Raw genomic sequence first — 18,733 nt, 5'->3', positions numbered from 1 at the left:
GAGGCTGCAGCAGGCTTCCCAGAGGAGGTGATGTTTGCATGGAGCCCCGAATGAGCAGGAGTTGGGCAAGCAGACCCTGTGCATGTGCTGGGCGAGGGGGGAGTAGATTGTCTCAGGCAGAGCACAGGGCAGAAGCAAGGGCACGTGGCAAGAGACACCAGGGCTCTGACCCACCCCTGAGCTGAGCGGGGTTAGCACCTGTGGCTAAAACGCAGGAAGGGCTCTGGGTACTAAGTGTTAACTACCTTGAAAGCCACGAAGGGCTTCTGAAGGAGTGTGGTGGAGTGGAACAGTCAGATTTGTGCGTCAAAGAGATCACCCTAGGGGATGACTCGTGGGGCCGAGACAGGAGAGGGAGCTGTGGCCAGACTCAGAGGCAAGCTAAGTGCTGACGAGCTACGGCAGTGGGAGGTGGGTGGTGATGAAAGCTTTCTACCGCACGTGAAGCCAGGACCTTCTGGCTTGGGTCTCCGCGCAGGTGATGGTGGTTTTCATTCGGGGAGGGAGTGAGGAGAAGCCATTTTAGCCAAGAAATGGAAGACTTCACGTGCCCATGGAGTGCGAGGGGGGAGATGTCCAGTGGGCGGGGGATGTTTGGGGCTGGAGCCCAGGAGAGAGGGAGTCCGGTCCGTAACCCAGATCTGGTTGCTGGAGCTGACAGCGGGGGAACGGGAGGGACTGGGGGTCACCTGCTGGGATGACAGAGCCTTGAGAAACGACAGGGAGCGAGCGGAGAGGTGCTCAATGAGGAGAATGCCCTGATTTTGGCCACGGCACTCACACAGCTGGATTTAAAGATCGTCTTCGGTCTCCTCCTCCTTGCTCTCTTTCTCCCGTCCACAGTACACACTGCAATAAGACAGATTTTTCTAGAACACTGTCTTGCCTTTACTACCAGCTAAACCACATTTCACAGCCTCCTGTGTCGAAACCCAAATCTGTCGTCAGGTTAAAGCACCCTCTATTACAGGTGCACAATGATTTCCTGTCTCTCACTCGTACCTGGCCCTGCTTCGGCCGGGGGGCCTCCTTGGGGTCCTCCTTTCCAGGACTTCTAATCACTTCCATGCCTGCCCCACTCCTGCTGGTCCTTGGCTTGGGTATCAGCTGCCTCATCTCAGCCCACCCAATCCTGTCTGTCCTCCCACTGAAACCACACGGCAGCGGGTAGCAGGGATGGTGCTCTTCTCGGCTACCTTATGTTCTGGGTGCTCAGGCCAATGATTCCTTGTTCCCGGATGTTCTCTAATTCAAGTATATCCGCCGAGGCTCCCTGAGCTTGATCACAGAGTCTCTGGGGAAAGGACACGTTTTGCACTTCTCTCCTGCCCACAGAGTACCCACCAGCCTTGCTCAGAGAGTCAAAGTAATGACCCACCGACTGTGACCCCAGAGCCCAGTGAGGGGCACAGGTGGGTGATGGAGAGCACGGAGCAGCCGCCAGGTGGAAAGATGAACTACGCCAGCACAAGGCGAACGATCTGTGAAGGCACACACTGCGACAACGCTTGAGCATGATAGCAGCATGCTTATCTACCAGAAACATCTCCTGCCGAAGAGACAGAATGACTCAGCCCCTGTCGCCAGCCACCCCGTGTGGCACAGGAGGAGTGGACAGGACGGCAGGGATGGCCCCACTCTCGGGCTGGACTGGCTAGCAACAGCAACAGAGACCAGTGCTGAGCCCTCGCATACCACCCCTGCTCAAGGAGAAGCAGCAGCCAGTGCAAGACAGGCTATGCTGGGCCCTTTTCACTCTGGAAGGGACAGTGTTATGAACCAAAAGCTGCCCACCCCCAAATTCCCAGGTTGAAGTTCCTAACCCACCTTGTGACCAGAGCTGGGGACAGGGCCTTTCAGGAGGTAATTAAGGTTAAATGAGATCATAGGGTGGGACCTGAATCCAAGAGGACTGCTGTCCTCCCAAGACGAGACACAAGACATGCGCATTCTGGGAAGGGGCCGTGTGAGGCCGGAGCGGGGAAGGCGGTCATCGGCAGGCCCGGGAGAGTCCTCTCCAAAACCGACCCTGCCCGCACGCTGATCTTGGACTTCTGGCCCCCACAACAGGAAGGAAAGAATGTTCTGCTGGTCGGACCTGCTGCTGTGGTCTTCTGCTGTGGCAGCCTGAGAGACGCTAGCGAGGGCAGCAACGCGGCGTCACCGGAGAGGACACGCGCTCTGGTTCTAGGTCCGCTGCCTCTTCTGTCAGCCAGAGCCCCCCCCCGGGGGTTACAGAAGCTCGCTCCACCCACCAGACTTCCAGCTAACGTCGTGTCACATCGCAAGGTCACTTACAAGGGGCGCACAGGTGGCACGGACCCCCTCACCCATCACACGGCTCCCCAGTCTGGAGGGGGAGCTCTGCAAGGCTCTGGGGTTCCGCACGCGGCACAAACCCTACATCAGCAACCAGCATCCAGGCGCTGCGTGCCCAGCAGGGAGAACACGTGGGTTCTGCGAAGAAGACGGAGGAGGAGCAGTGGCCCTAAGTACCCTCTCAACCAGTGACCTGCTTGGGAATCTGGGCTTCCTGTCCCTGAAACTAGATTCCATGGGCTCAGAGAGCTCGCCGCCCAGGAGGGTAACGCTTCCACTGGGGACAAGATAAGGCCATTACATGTGAAGTGACAGCTGCTGCCCAGTCATTTTGGGCTCTCATGCCGACAGCAGCAGGCCAGGAAAGAAGTCATTTTCACGGCAGGATTAAGTAACTGTAATCCTCCAGAAAAGGCACAACTAGGGGGACACAAGTAGGAGGAAAAACATGTGTGGCATGAGGGTGTCTCCTGGGATGCCCATGCCCTGGTTTTTACGGTAAAAGGACAAGGGCAGCAGACGCAGCCCGAGAGAGGCAAGGTGACCCAGGACTGAGACCTCACAGGGATGACGTTCTGTGTCACCTCACCAGACTGTCTTCCTGCCAATGGTCAAATGGAAAGTAGAAGAGGGACGGGGTGGCCAGGGTGGCCTGGAGAGCAACTTCCCCAGAAGGGGATGAAGTGTGTCCTAATCTTCCTCTTGAAGGTTTCTCCGGAGGCAAGAGCATCACTGGAGTCCTGCAAGAGCTGCTCCAAGAACTTTTGTCAACCAGGAAGATGCCAGCAGCACAAGGGGTGGGTGCTTTGGCCCACCGCCCGGATCCCCTGCCTCCCTAGGACAGAAGTGCTCCACTTTCCTGCCGAGGGGGACTGTTGGCAGCAGAAAGCTCTCCAGGGACACCCCCTGCGGACAGCATGCAACACAGGACAGCCAGTCAGCCCCAGACCTACAGTTTGTACCCAGTGACTGGCTGGTGGAGGTTTCAAGTGTCAGCTCTTTGGCCAAATCTAGTGCAGTCTGGAAGGGCTCTCCATGGCTCTCTGTGAGGCTGGCTCAGACCCTCTTCGTAATTCTTGGTTCAGTCTCCCCGTGTCCTTCACCACCACTCCCCCCAAAAGATGCAGATTCCGACAGTGTTCCCTAAGAAACTTGAAGCATGAAGATGTCCCTGGGGATGCCAAGCTAAGCAATACGACCTCTCTGGTTTGCTCACAAGCATGGGCTCCACGAGCTATCTAATGGGGAGTCCTAGGCATCCCGAAGGTACCTCAGTCAATGTATTTCCCCCAGATCTGCTTTTGGCATTGGAGAAATGGTGCTGTCATCAATCCATCCCACTATCGAAACCAGAAACCTCAGAATCATACCCTGTCTCTTTCTCTCCCTCACAGCTCTGCCCATTCTACCTGGAAAATATTTATACTCACCATGACTTCAAGTTTTTGGACCTGGTCTTTCTGAGTTCTCATACTTTTCATTCTTCCTTCTCTTTCCTTGTAGGATCCAGCTCCCCCTCTTGCTACACACAAGGCTCCTTCCATGGCTTATGTTCATCTTGGATATAATTCTCTTAAAGGACTCACTTAGCACCTAGTCAACCCTCTGAAGCTAACTCCATGATCTACACCTCCAGCTCTGAGGGGAGAGATCTGTCCTCCACATTTAAATACATCATAGGTGTCTTTGTTGTATGTTCCAGAGTCATCTCAAGGTCAAATACCTCGGTAGGGAACAACCTTGGTTTTCTTTTTCACCTATAGGCTTAGTCCATTAATAAGGGTATATAAACTCTAGGACCCCTATCTCCAATGGGACACCTGGGATGCCACACTTGATCTCACTTTTCCATACCACCGTGAGGCCTGCAGACCTAGTTCTCACACCTGGTGAAGGCAGGAAGGAAACAGGGAGATGGCGTGAGAGAACATTATCCTCTGTCATACCCCAGAGGGTAAAGGAGACGGACACAGAGATAAAGAGCTCGGTGTGCTGGACGGCAAAGTGTCAGAGCAAGATCAGTAGGAGGGTTAGGGGTGCCATTAGAGTGTTTGCATACAGCAGTTTTTGTAGATGCATGTGCAGTATTTCCTGATACTGATGACGAGGCTAAGAAAACACAGCCTTTGATTGACTGGTTATGCCCCTGAAACTTTCTCATCTTCATAGTCTCTCCCTTTCAACCAAGGAAAATCGAGAAGCTTCACATCTGCCCTTCACTGCAGCGCACATGATAACCAGCATTTTTAACAGGAACACACTGTGGTTTTTACAAGATTATAAGGACAGATAAATATCATGTCTTGTTAACTAGGTTGGTGTTTCTCTAAGAAATTATGTTTATCTAATAGGAGCGGAATAAGAATGCCCAGTTTGACCAGTCTTTTCAGCTGCAAATTTTTTTTTACTTAAAAAACCAAAAAACCCAAAGTGCTAAGAAAACCACTAACAGAGACCTACATCCTATGTGGAAACGTCAAGTTCTCCAGGCTGCCATGCACAGGAGGGACGCGTCCTCTCGGCCACACGGTAAGCCGCAGAGGTGAAGTGTGCCGAGCACTTGGGCCTTTCCAGTCTGTCTATCACTGCTTACCTGCTGTCTCTGTCGTCTCACTTGTGCAAACTGAGAGAGCGTCAGCTGCCGGTCAAGCCGTTCCATCCTCTGCTGTCTCTGGATGTCGACGGTGGCCCCCATCCCAATCCGGGCTTCGGTGGCGGGTTCTGGAGATGAGAAGATGGGCTCCAGCGTCCAAGAAAAGAACTTTGCCATCCATATGGGAATGCAGAGTGCCTGGTGGAGCCGGAATACTTTGCTGTGGTAGCAGAGGCCCGATGCCTGAAAGAAGGAGGTCCCAATGGGATGGTTTCCCCGTAACCGCGTTCGAGAACATACTAACACAGAAATCAGGAAGACCACAAAATACTTCCCAGGCTATGCTTCCTTCATTCTAGCAGTGCTGGGTGGTAAACACCACTCCTATCAGGTGCACAGCAGTAAGCAGGACAAGTAAACAAGAACTTAATTTACTCACTAAACAAATTTGTTTTTATAAAGCTGGAAGAGACAACAAAATCCTAACCGCTTCGCACTCAAAGAACTGGCCAAGTATTTAAAAAACAATGTTTTCTTTAACAAAAAAAGCCATACAAGATCTGATTACTGAAACACTTTCACACTGTACTACCTCTGTGGTTACTCTTACTGGCAGATGGCCATCAGAGAGATACTGGCAGAAAACAACTTTAGGGATGCCTGAGTGGCTCAGAGGGTTGAGCGTCTGCCTTCGGCTCAGGTCATGATCCCAGGGCCCTGGGATCGAGTCCTCCATTGGGCTTCCTGCTTCTCCCTCTGCCTGTCAATCCCCCTGTTTGTGCTCTCTCTTTTTCTTGCTGACAAATAAATAAAATCTTAAAAAAAAAAAAAAAAAAAAACTTTAATGGCCAATGATGCAATCCTTATATAATAAATTTATCAGAAAATAGAGACCGTTTATAATTTACATAGTGTTCTGATACGTTTTTTCAAGTAATGATTTTTCTAGTCTTAAAATCCTTGCCAATAGTAATTCACAATTCTATTTACAAACAAGCCTATTTTTTTTTTTTCATCTTTAAGGCAATTTATATGGTATGAGACATCTAAAGACTGGTTTTCTATGTTAAAGGGAGTTTGGCTATTTTTTTGTAAAAAAAAATCTTTACTTTTGTGAATCTGATTCTTAGGATAAATTATTCATAGCAAATTAGAACATATTTGACAATGTGCTAATAGGAGGAAAGTACACTTTAATGTTTTAATAAAATTTAAATCAATTAATGAGGCAAGACTTTGTTGAGCACTGTTCCGGGCACTCGGCGGAGGGTGGAGGACTAGACCGACAAGGCCCTGTTCTTGTACGGCGAACAGCGGTCAGTATGGCGAATACAGAGTGAGACAGCAAACACATAAAACAATTCCAGATAAGTTCTGTGAAGGAAACAAAATAAAGTGGCCTGGAGCAGGGACTGTCTGTAGGTCAGTGCGAGGGAAGCTTTGGAGGAAGTGACATTTGAGCAAAGCTCTTCAGGATAATGGGGTGCCAGCGACCTGAAGACGTGGGAAGAACATCTCGGGCAGTGCAAACAGAAATGCGACGCAGCAGTGGGCCCGGGAGCATCTAGGAGAGATCCGGGCGGGGACCTGGACCTCCGGGGAAAGCTCAGCAGAGGTAAGGATCTGGGGGTCTGGGGCACTGACTGCAGTTCAAGCAATGGGACTAGGTAAGAGCAAGGGTGCGGACAAACAACAGAAAGGAGAACTTCAGATTCAACCCAGCAATTTTCTGTGTGTGGACAGGGTTGGAGAAGCCAGTGGAGCCATCTGGCAGCCCACCAGGGGACAGGCAGCAAAGGCTTAGCGTCAGCAAACACAGAGAACATCTCAGACTGGGGGCAGCCACTATGAACCACACAGCTCCATGGTCAACCAGGTCAGGGAGTAAAATGACCCCCAGATCTGGGAAAAACGGAAGCCTTTGATGACCTGGTAAGTACAGTTTCGGTGCTGTGGTAGGAGTGAGACACAGACTAGTGCAGAGGGAAGAGTGAGGCAGAGGAGTTTTGGTTTCAAATAATTTCTATGTCACTTCTCTCAAAACCGGTACAGAAGAACAAAGAAAATGAAAACAGAAACAAATTCCACATTCAATGAAACTAGAAAGCATCTGTAATCCTGAACCACACTAACAAAATGGGAAATACTGAGTATTTAGAAACCATTTGGCGCAGGGGAAGAAAGGTAAATCCAAGTGCTGGCAAGGTCCCTGAGAGCTTAGACAGGCTCAGGGATTAGAGGCACCAGAAACACAGAAGGCAGAGCGATGTGAGGGCCTGTCTCCAGAGGAAGCACCCCCAATTCCTGCCCAACCCAGCATCGCCCATACCCACCCTCTCTCCTCCAGGGAGAAGGTAAAAGTTCTGCAGGGCATGAACCAAGGAGGTTCCTGAAGTGGGCAGAGCCGGCTCCGAAGGGAGGCCTGGGGCTCTGCCCACAAGATTCCGCCCAGGCCAAGGTCTCACAGAGTGAGGTCTCATACAGCTTCCAGAAGAAGACAGCGGAGGGAGCACGGACAGAGCGGGACTGTGCTTCAAGAGATAACAGTTAAGATTTCTTCACAATTAATAAAGACCATAAATCCCAGATCAATAATGCAAGAGTCCCAAGAAGGATAACAAAATGGAATTTATATATAGATGCACTGTTGTGAAACAAAGAAGCCCTTAAGTTACCAGAGATAAAACAGACAGCCTAGAGAGGAAAAAGCATTAACTATCTGCAGAATAGCAAACTGTTAAAAAGAAAGTTTTAAAACTATAAAAAAAAGGGCACACTAAAGAAAATCCTAGTAATAAATAAAGGCATCACATCCATGAATGGGAAGATGTAAAACTATCAATATACAAATTTCCACCAAATCAAGATACAAAGTCAATTTAATTCAAAATAAAATCTTAACAGCTTTTTGTTGTTGGAACTTAAATGCCAACTCTAAAATGCACTGCATTTGGAATATTTAAAGTTTAAGTTTTAAAAACATAATGTTGAGAGAAAGCCACCAGACAAAAAGTATATTATATGATTCCATTTTTATAAGTGGATCAATCTGAACGATCTATCTCCAGTGGGAAAACCACGGAGCGAAGCATGAGGGTGACCGACCGTCCATCCTGCGAGACCCGGGAGGGAGGGGCGCTCCGAGGCTGGCAGCACTCTGCCCTGTGTGGCGTTTTATGGGTGTGTCCACTTTCCAGTGTTTGGTTTCATGACATTTCTAGTTTACAAACACCTGAGTGTGTTATATATACACAATAAGAAGACTTAAAAAAAAAAAATTAAAGGAGGGCACCTGGGTGGCTCAGTGGGTTAATAAAGCCTCTGCCTTCAGCTCGGGACATGATCCCAGGGTCCTGGGATGGAGCCTCACATCGGGCTCTCTGCTCTGCAGGGAGTCTGCTTCCTCCTCTCTTTCCCTGCCTCTCTGCCTACTTGCGATCTCTGTCTGTCAAATGAATAAAATCTAAAAAAAAAAAAAAAAAAAAAGGATCCATAATGGCCAATGTAATGATAATAAGGCTTATCAGGTTTCAGGATATGATATAAAGTTTGAGTATAACAGTGTAGTTTCTATGTAGAGCTACTCGAAGTGACCTAAAGACCAAGCGCATAGAAAGAGGCTGCAGGGGACAAGAGCACGTGGTAAGTCAGAGGGAAATCGACAGAAGGCTGCAGAACAGACCCTCCTATATAGAGAGATCATAAGCAGGCAGAGAGGCAGGCAGAAAGAGAGGGGGCAGCAGGCTCCGCACCGAACAGAGAGCCCCATGTGGGCTCGATCCCAGGACCCGAGATCATGACCTGAGCTGAAGGCAGAGGCCTAATCCACTGAGCCACCCAGGTGCTACAGGATTTTTAAACCAGACCAGAAAGTACAAACTATAAAAGAAAATATACATTTACTTACTTTATAATTTAAAATCTACAAGTATGCCACAAATTACCCTAAGTGAAGTCAAAGGACAAGTAAGAGCCTAGAGCCTAGAGAAGGTCCTTAGAATCCTTGCAGGCAACAGGGCAATGTTCAAGATGCACAAGGAAACTATACATTTATCAGAGCGAGACAATCAAGCCAACTTAAAAAGCAGGTGAAAAGGCCATTTCAGAAGAGGAAATTCAAAAGGCCAACAAACACATGAAAAGATTTTTATTCTCATTTGTTTTTAGGGAAATGCAATGTTAAATATAGGAATAGAAAAAAAAAGGGAAAATCTGCAATCCAGTTTGGGTGAGGACGAGAACAGAGAACCCTCCCAGTCCTGAGGGAAAAGTCCAAGTGTAAAGTGGTCGGAGCTCCACGGAGAGCCATCCAACCATCCGACAACGCCGGTGCAGGGCTGAAGCCCCGCTTTTGGGTATCTTCAACTGCACAGAGCTGACTGTAACAGCTAGGAAACGGAAACAAAGTGTCCCCAGACAGGAATGGCTGAGGGCTGGCTCATTCATCCAAGGGAACACTAAGCCGCAGTTCAAATAAATTCAGTGTACATGTGTTAAGGTATTTTTAAATTTATCATATACCATGTCCATCTTTTTACAAGATTCACAAACACAAGATATACTATTTATGGGCACAAACTTATGTAGTAAGTACAGAACCATGGATTTTTTTTCCCCCTACAGCAGGATGAAGGAGACAAGAGGTGCCGGGGGTAGCAATATCCGTGTATTTGTGCATGTGTGTGTATAATCTTTTTTAAACAAAGAAAGAGGGAATAATTATGGCAAAAACATATAACAGATTGGAAGCAAGGAATTGGAAATTCCTTTTCTGAAGATCTGAGTAGGAAGGAAAACAGAAAATTGTACTGGTTTTGCTTAAGACAGCAGAATGTTATCAACTTATGAAAACAACTGATCAAAACAGAACTGCGAGATCTGAATTAAGTATAAAAATTAAAATTTTTGGTCTTTAATTTCAAAGTCTCAACCATGATTGTGAATATGTCCACTTCTCCCTTTAGTTCCCTTTTAACTTCTTGTACGCGGTCAAACACTGTTAGTAGGCATGCATATACTTATAACTGACCCTTTTATCATAACAAAGTATCCCTCTTTGTTTTAGGATTACTCATATAGAAATCTGTTTTGTTTGATATTAATTAATGTGGCCATGTCAGCTTTCTGTTTCCACGGTGTATTTATCTTTTGACTTTCAACTACGTGTGTCTGCGTTTAAAGTTTGTCTCATAGATTGCATACAGCAGTTTCTGGCTTTTAATTCCAGACTGATGATCTCCACCTTTTGTTTGTTTAGCTCTTCAGACTTAGTGGGCTTACTTTGGTATAGATGGATTTTGCTTTTTGGTTTCTATTGGTCTCATCTGGGTTTTTTTGTTCTTTGTTCCTCCTTTCCTATTTTCTTTTGCGTTAAGCCAATAGTTTTAGTATTTCAATGTGTTTATTGGGTTTTGTTTTGTTTTTAGCAATACCTCACAGAATATTTTTCTTGTGTTTGCTCTAGGGATTACAATATCTATCTTTAACTCACCACATATGCTTAGAGTTAATACTGAATTATTTCAAGTAAAATATAGGAAACTTGCAAGAATACAATCTTACTTAACCACCACTGCAAACCAATGCTACTTTATATATTATACCTATATACTTATAAACCTAGCACTTTGGTGTTATTTTTGTTTTACATAATCATATGCCTTTTAAAAAAATGAGGAAAATATAATGAAAATGCATAGTTGTTGCCTCTACTTAGTGAGTTCATAGGTTCTTTCAAGAATCGACGAAAGCTAAAGATTTTCAGTCTCCTGCCACGTTTACTCCTGTCGCCCACCATCATGTATACACTCAGCAAAATCATGTATTCAGTGAACAATTAGGATAATTTTATAACTCTGGCAATAAACAAATATAATACTGCAAATTCTGGCAGGGGTAAAATAGGGCTTTTATGCTCATCTGCTTGAATGTCATCCCAGGGGTTTGCCTCCTATTTGAATGTGTGCTTTGGACAAGGAAGAACTGTGGTTGGTTTGATCTGGTTTGGCTTCTGCATCTACAACAGCTTCTGGCACACAGTAAACAGAGCTCAGTAAGTGTTTCCTGCGAAAATGGAAAATAAATAAATGTTCTAAAAAATACATTATTTTAGATTCTTTCAAGGGAAACTGGGAAGTTACCAACAGACACATTTTTGGTGCTAAGTTTATACTTTCCCATATGACACAAAGGTAGAGTTCATCTGTGTATGCCTCCAGTGCACCAGCATGACCTCAAGTTGTCAACTAATTAAAGTGCTCTTCATAAATGTTAGGTACTCATAATGGATTAAAATATGAAGAGCTTAGACAGTTTAGTTTCCTTAAATATTTGATAATCATCACCTTATCCTATGACAAGAGGGGGATAACAATGACTGCATTAAATTCTCCCTGAATTATATACCTCACTATCACCAAGAGCTTTGAGAGAGTATTACTTATTATTATGCTACCTTAATTTACACATTACTTTTAACTTTAATTTTCATAATCTCAGAAACCTTTCATGTACTGGGACTTCTGAATGAGAGTTTTCTCGAAATCCCCAGTTTGTGAAAAAAACAGGCATTAAAAATAAACCATATGTTCAAATTTGCCTGTCAAGAGGCTGGGGGAACCACTAGGGGAGGGGTTCCTGTGGCCTTCAGAGCGGGAAGCCCAAGGTCAAGCTGACAGGCCCAATGACAGGGGACAAAGCAGCAGCAGTGGTCTTGGGAACACCAGGCATGAGATCCAGGATGACCAGATACACATGCCACTGTGTGTGGGAAGGCCAGCCAGAGCCAGAAGGAGAGCATTCAAGTAGCAGGAATCAGGAACCCTGGCCCAGGAAAGGAAACCCAGAGATCAAGAGAGCAGAGAGCACTCTAGGCCACCTGCAGTGGCAAGCCCACCCCAAAGAGCCGGGCCACAGCCCTGGGTAAGTGCTAGGAGCTCCCCCTAAGCCAAAGAAGCTGTTACCTCATAAATGTGAGAATGTAAAACAACAGGAAATTGTTTCTTGAGGCCATTAACAAACATGGATGTCAATTACACACTTATTATGATTTTTCAGATTATTAGTCCTTTTAGAAAGGGAATCAAGAAATAACACTCAGAGGGCAAATAAAGAATTTAACTGGCTACGTAAAAAAGAGGCGAAACCCTCTTGCTTACACAGAGTAAACCTCAAGCGGCCTCTGGTCCTGCTTAGTATAAGCATGTAACCACAGCAAGGTTCACATCTTCAGGAAGATGAGAAACCATGACCGGGCAATGACACCCAGGTGTTTGACGATCTCTTTCTGCAGGCAAGTGTGGCTGAACAAAAACCCCCACAGCACACTGCACTGCCAGGGTCCTGGAAACCACGGTCTCTGACATCCCGAAACCTATCACCTGACAGGACAGCAGGGTAAACACAAAGGAGTTGCTCTCTTGGGGAGAAAGTGCGGCCTCTGCAAAATGGGATTGAGCTGAGGGAGCAAACATCCCTTCGCACCCAGACCCCATTAGACAGACTCTGTATGTACTCAAGTCCTGACGAAACCAGACTGAGGCTTTTCATCCAACCTTTATTCTTCCAATACATACTTGCTTACCATTTATTATGTGCCAGGCTATGTTGTAAATGCTGGGATAGAGCAGGGAGCAAAACAAAACTGTTGTTCTAAATGGACCTTACATTTATATATTCCTTTTCTTCACTAAAGTTGCTAAAGAAAGAAAGAAGAAACTTTGGAATTATTTTTCTTTTTTCACCCAGAGAATATGTATGCAAATTAGAGATGCCTAAAGTTATTTCTGCCATTGGTGATTAATTACAAAATGATTATTCTTCCCATAACAGACAGAATCATGTGGCTTTAGCACTCATCAAAAGAGTCTTATAATCTTGTTCTTTGTCAAGTACAAAAATGATTCAGATGAACTTCCTATAGCTCTCATCTTTTACTATCATTTTGAAGTATCTAATTAAAGCACTGGATATCTAGATTCTTGGGAGGTTACACTGGAATAAGGATAGAATTAATTAGACTGATCACAGACTATTTGTTAGGAGTCTGCTCTAAATTCTTCCTTTTGGAAAATCATGTATCAGGATTATCAGGTTAAATGTTCAAAGCAGAAAACCACAAATAACAATGGCTTAAGTACAACAGAAGTTTATTCTCCCTCATGTTATAAAAGCTCTAACCATCTTAGCTGCATTCCAGGCAGCAAAGGGAAGAAAATGCGGAAGGACAGAAGGACAAAAAGACTACTTTAAGGAGGCTTCCCAGAAGTCCCACCAATATGTGGGTTTACAGCTCACTGGACAGGATGCCAGGATTTAGTGTGATGGCTATACCCAGATGCAAAGGAAGTGTGATCTTCCAGCTGGAGGTACTCCTTCCCCAAATAAGATGAAAGTTCTGCTACTAAGGAAAAGATACATGAGGAGACAGCTAGAGTTTTTAGCACATGGAAAAAACCTCAATCAGGTCTGTAAATCTAAATACTTTTTAGTGTTCCTTTTAACAAGGAGACCATCCTCCTTTAAAATGATACTCATTTTCATAAACTGATTCAAGAAACCAAAATTAAAGAGAAAACAGGCTTATGTTGAAACTAGTTTCTTACATTGATATAAAAATAATAAACTACAAATGAATATAAAAATGTAGAATGATTAATGCATTTATAGACTCAAAGGTGAAAAACTCTGCTTTCTAAGGCGAGAACAAGACAAGGATATCCAGTTGTATTTAACACTGTATTTAGAGGTCTTAGCTAGTGCCATAAGGAAAAAAAAAATAGGCACAGAATAAAAGAATAAAACATATAAACAAAACATATTCCCTGAGAACATGATCATGCATGTAGAAAACCCTAAGAAATCCACAAAAGAAGCTACCAAGAATTATAAACAAAGATAGCAAGACTTCAGGACACAGAAACAATATACATAAAATTAACTGCGTTTCTATACACCAGCAACAAGCAACTGGAATAAAAATTATAAAAACAACTCCATTTAAAATACTATCAAAACCCACAAATATTGAGGAATATATTTAATAAAAGAAATGCAAGGCCTATACACTGAAAACTTAAAACCTATAAAGGGGAATTAAAGATTTGCTAAATAAATGTGAAAATATACCATGTTCATGGATTGGAAGACTCAATATTATTAAAATGCTTATGTTAGTTATCTACTACTGAATAACAAACTACTCAAAACTCAGTGGCTTAAAACAATAAGCACTAGTTATACACACAGTTTATAAAAAAGGTCAGAATTTTTTAGGGCAGCTTCATTGGGTGGCTGTGCTTCAAGGTCTTTCATCAGGCTATAGTCAAGATGTCAGCCTACTTTCACTCATCTGAAGTTTGGAGTCACACACCATCATTTCTGCCATAGCAAAATGCTACGTATAGACTACACTCCAGGAAGGGAAATTAAACTCCCATTTCCTGAATTATTAAAGGATTTGTGGGCATATTTTAAAGTCATCACAATGGCAATTCTTCCTAATTGGTCTATAGTTTTAATGCAATCCCAAATAAAATCTTAACTGCTTTTTTTTTTTTTTTTGGTAAAAGAAATTATAAGCTGATTTAAAAATGCATATGGAAAGTCAATGTGCCAAAAATAGTTAAGCCTGTTTTGGGGGGGGGGGGGAACTGTAAAACTTACATTACCTGATTTCAACTTAACATAAAGCAAAAGTACTCAAGATAGTGATATTTGCGTAAGGACAGACATATAAATCACTGGGATATAATCTTTTTTTTTAAGATTTTTATTTATTTATTTGATAGAGATCACAATTAGGCAGAGAGGCAGGCAGAGAGAGAGAGAGGAGGAAGCAGGCTCCCCGCTGAGCAGAGAGCCCAATACAGGGCTCCATCCCAGGACCCTGGGATCATGACCTTAGCTGAAGGCAGAGGCTTTAACCCACTGAGCCACCCAGGCGCCCAAATCACTGGGATATAAAAGAAAGTCATAAAACAGACTCATACCTAGTCAGCTGATTTTCAACAAAGGTGCTAAGGTAATGAAAGGAGCAATGAATCTCTTCAACAAATAAATGATGACAGAATGGTGTTAGGTATCTACTTGTATGAACGAAAATAAATCTCAACCCGTACCTCCTAAGAATTATTCAGATGGGATCTAAGACTTAAATGTAATAGCATAAGCTATTACATTCTAGAAGAAAATACGGAATAAAATCTTTGTGGCACTGGATTAGCAAAGATTTCTTAAATAAGACATCAAAAGCAGAAACCATTTTAAATACTGAAAACTGAATTGGGGTGCTTGGGTGGCTCAGTGGGTTAAAGCCTCTGCTTTCAGCTCAGGTCATGATCCCAGGGTCCTGGGATCGAGCCCTGCATAGGGCTCTCTGCTCAGCAGGAAGCCTGCTTTCCTTCCTCTCTCTGCCTGCCTTTCTGCCTACTTGTGATCTCTGTCTGTCAAATAAATTAAAAAAAAAAAAGAAAAGAAAAGAAAACTGAATCAAGATTAAAAACTTTTGTTCACTGGAAGACATAGTTAAGGAAAGAAGGAGGCAAGCCACAGACTGAGCTAAAATTTTTAAAAAATACATCCAACAAAGTGCTTATGTCCAGAATATAAAAAGAATTATTTTACTTCAATTATAAGACAATGAAAATGTAAAATATCTGAACAAATACCTCACAAAGGAAGCTATACAAATGCCCAGCTGGTAAAAGAAAAGATGTTCGAACCACTAGGCATTAGAAAAATGCAAATTAAAGCCACAAGGTATCATTACGTGCCAACTAGAATGACTAAGGTTAAAACAACTGACAAGGCCAAGTGTTAGAAGGATGTGGACCAAGGGGAACTCATGTATTGGTGGTGGGAATGGAAAATGGTACAGCCACTTGGTAGAATCATACTGTACTACTTTATAATGTTAAACATACATATCACCCAGCAATTCTCCTCCTAGGTATTCACTAGAGAAAAATAGAAACATATGGCCACTATGTTCATTGTTGAATTTTATTGTCTATAAATAACACTGTACTAAATAAAAGGAAAAAAAAATTTCCTAAGAAAGTGAACATGAAGATCTAGAAAGATCTAGACATCTCTAGATACAGAAATCTTTTCTATTTTATAAAAGTGGTGGGATAACAATCTTCAGCAACAAAAACTTCTAATATCTTGAAAATGTTCCCGGCTAACATGAAAGCTTTTTGATAATAAGCTGTGCCATTGTTTATAATTAATAACTTCAAAATCACAGGCATTGATTTACCATAGTCCTTTCCCAAAAGGTTATCATCGAGATAGAAGAGAGATATCAACACCATCAGTCCCAAAGAAGAAGGAACACTGGATGCTTCTATTTAAAAAAACAAACAAACACCAAAAAACCCCAAAAAACAGTTTACAGAGATAACCAAACTGATTGAAGACCCCGTGGGAAAATGCTCTGTGCTGCAACGGTCATGATGATCTTTCAGTGATCATCTAAAATTTGAAACTATGTGTGTTTTCTTGGTAACCTTGTCCTTATCTTTCTTTCTTTGACCAGCAGCACTACTGAACCAGATTAATAGATTTTAAATTATCCTTTGAACGTTTTCAAGGCCATTTTCTATTTCATTTTTTGGTAGATGGATAATGCCAGAAACACCAGGCAGTGACTGTTTGGTTGAAAGGTGGGGACTGAGCTGCACTTTCAATCCCTTCAAGGAGGACCAGTGAAATATCTTGTTCCTAGAAGAGCAAGCGTAGCCGTCTGCTGGATTCTTCACATCAGGAGGGCGGGAGAGGCTGTCCATGGGTTAACGGCTTCTTGGATATTAGCCCACACAATTCATAAGAAAGGCTACAGAAAGTTGAGACGTGTTTTTCGGCACCCCTGGGTACTTTTAAAATTTCTTCACGTCCACAATCTCCCTCCAGAATCCTGCCTACACTGATGATGAACAGGGCCTCATCTAAGTGCAGTAGCTGAAGGAAGATCTAATCGCTTTTTATGTGTCTTGTGGTTGAAATAGACATGGGTGAGCACCTTGAAAGGTCCCGTGGAAGGCACCGGACCCATGGGCTGGGACAAGAACTTGTTCTCAATTGAAAGGCAGGGCTGACTCAGAGAAAGCTTTAGAGTTAGAACTTAAGTAAGTGTAAGATTTCACTAGGAAAACAAGAGAACTAATGGTGAAAGAAGGGATATAGTTGAAAGACACTGCATGTGGTTACTCAAATCCACCTCTTAAGAACATAAACACTATGTGTTTATGCTAGAAGATCTGCATTTGAATGGTCTTCACTACTTATTAGCTTGTTCTTAGCAAATTACTTAATTCTCTGTGCTTTAGTTTCATCTGTAAAATGGGGATATTAGTCCCTACTTCATCAGGCTTTTGTAAGTGCTACTTAAGATCATATGTATAAAGGGCTTAGAAAAGAGCTACTTGTCTTCCTCCAGGCTATTCTGCGGTAACAAATGATCCTAACTTTCAGCAGCTTACAGCAAACGCTGACTTCTCACTCATCATCTTACGTGGTGGCCGCAGCCACGCTCCATGTGTCTCCTTCATTCTGAGGTCTGGGCTGAAGGAGCAGCTTCTATCTGGCATGTGCTTTTCCCATAGCAAAGGTAATAGAGCAAAGGTGGGATGGGGCAGCAGCTCCTAGAACTTCTGCCTGAGAAGCATTCATCGCTTCTGCTCATGTTTTAGTGGCTACTGTAAGTCATAGAGTAAAGCCTGATGACAACAGATCACATAGAAGCCCTTACAGGGTGGTCCCCAATAGAGAGAGGCAGCAAATACTCTGAACAAACAAAAGTATCTGAACAGGTAACAGCATCTACCGCAAGTGCCACGTGTTTGTTGAAGAAAGACTAGTGACGGGACAATGGCACAGAATCCTGAGACAGGACAAGATGTTCAGAAGAGTCAAACTCAGTCGATGTCTCTGAAGTATATGGTACAAAGGGGTTAGATCGGTACAGGAGGAGGCCAAATTTTGAAAGGCTCTGAAAAGAGGCTGGGTGGGGAGGCACCTGGGTGGCTCAGTCCGTTAAGCGTCTGCCTTCGGCATTCAGGGATCGAGCCCCATGTCAGGCTCCCTGTTCAGTAGGAGCTGCTTCTCCCTCTGCCTCGGCCCTTCCCCCTGCTTGTTTCTCTCTCTCTCACACTCTCACAAATAAATAAATAAAATCTTGGGAAAAAGGCTAGGTTTTTATTTATAGGTAAAAGATGAAGGGCAGCAATAAAAATTTTACATCTGCATCTTTAAGGCACGTCTCTGACAGCTTTATCAAGACACTGGCAGGGCGCCTGGGTGGCTCAGTGGGTTAAAGCCTCTGCCTTCAGCTCAGGTCATGATCCCAGGGTCCTGGGATGGAGTCCCACACCGGCTCTCTGCTCAGCGGGGAGCCTGCTTCTCCCTCTCTCTCTCTCTGCCTGCCTCTCTGCCTACTTGTGATCTCTGCCTGTCAAATAAATAAATAAAATATTTTAAAAAAAGGACACTGGCAATAATGACTTCATTTTTTCTGCATGGAACATGTAAAAATCAGTCTACTGGTCACTTCTTCCCTGTGGATACCTGTCGAACAGAACATTCGTACTGTCAGCCCTGGACTGAGTTACAGCTGTCGTGCCACGGCAGAGAACAGGTTTCTTTCCGTAGGTACTGGCTACCTGTGGTCGAGATGGGGGCAGAGAGAGGGCGAGAAGGAAAGGGAGCTGAGAGAGAAGGAGCATATGGGTCCATACGAGAGAGAAAGTGTGTGTGTGTGTGTGTGTGCGCGCGTGTGTGAGAGATGTGTGATGGGCCAATCAGCACTCCGTTGGGTGTCAG

The 18,733-nt window shown here is 44.2% G+C and overlaps 1 protein-coding gene across 2 annotated transcripts in view; it reads right to left on the bottom strand.

Annotated features, from left to right (window-relative positions):
* UBAC2 (UBA domain containing 2) overlaps positions 1-18,733 on the bottom strand; it is a 160,975-nt gene that overhangs the window by 36,956 nt on the left and 105,286 nt on the right. For both annotated transcript variants that reach the window (XM_082700827.1, XM_082700828.1), the window contains one exon: positions 4,913-5,155. In XM_082700827.1, coding sequence (XP_082556953.1) covers positions 4,913-5,155 — 243 coding nt within the window. The remainder of the gene's footprint in view (positions 1-4,912; positions 5,156-18,733) is intronic.

Source organism: Mustela nivalis, assembly GCF_964662115.1.
Source record: "Mustela nivalis genome assembly, chromosome: 15".
In the NCBI taxonomy this organism is placed as follows: Eukaryota; Metazoa; Chordata; class Mammalia; order Carnivora; family Mustelidae; genus Mustela; species Mustela nivalis.
This window is presented reverse-complemented; position numbering and strand designations above follow the sequence as displayed.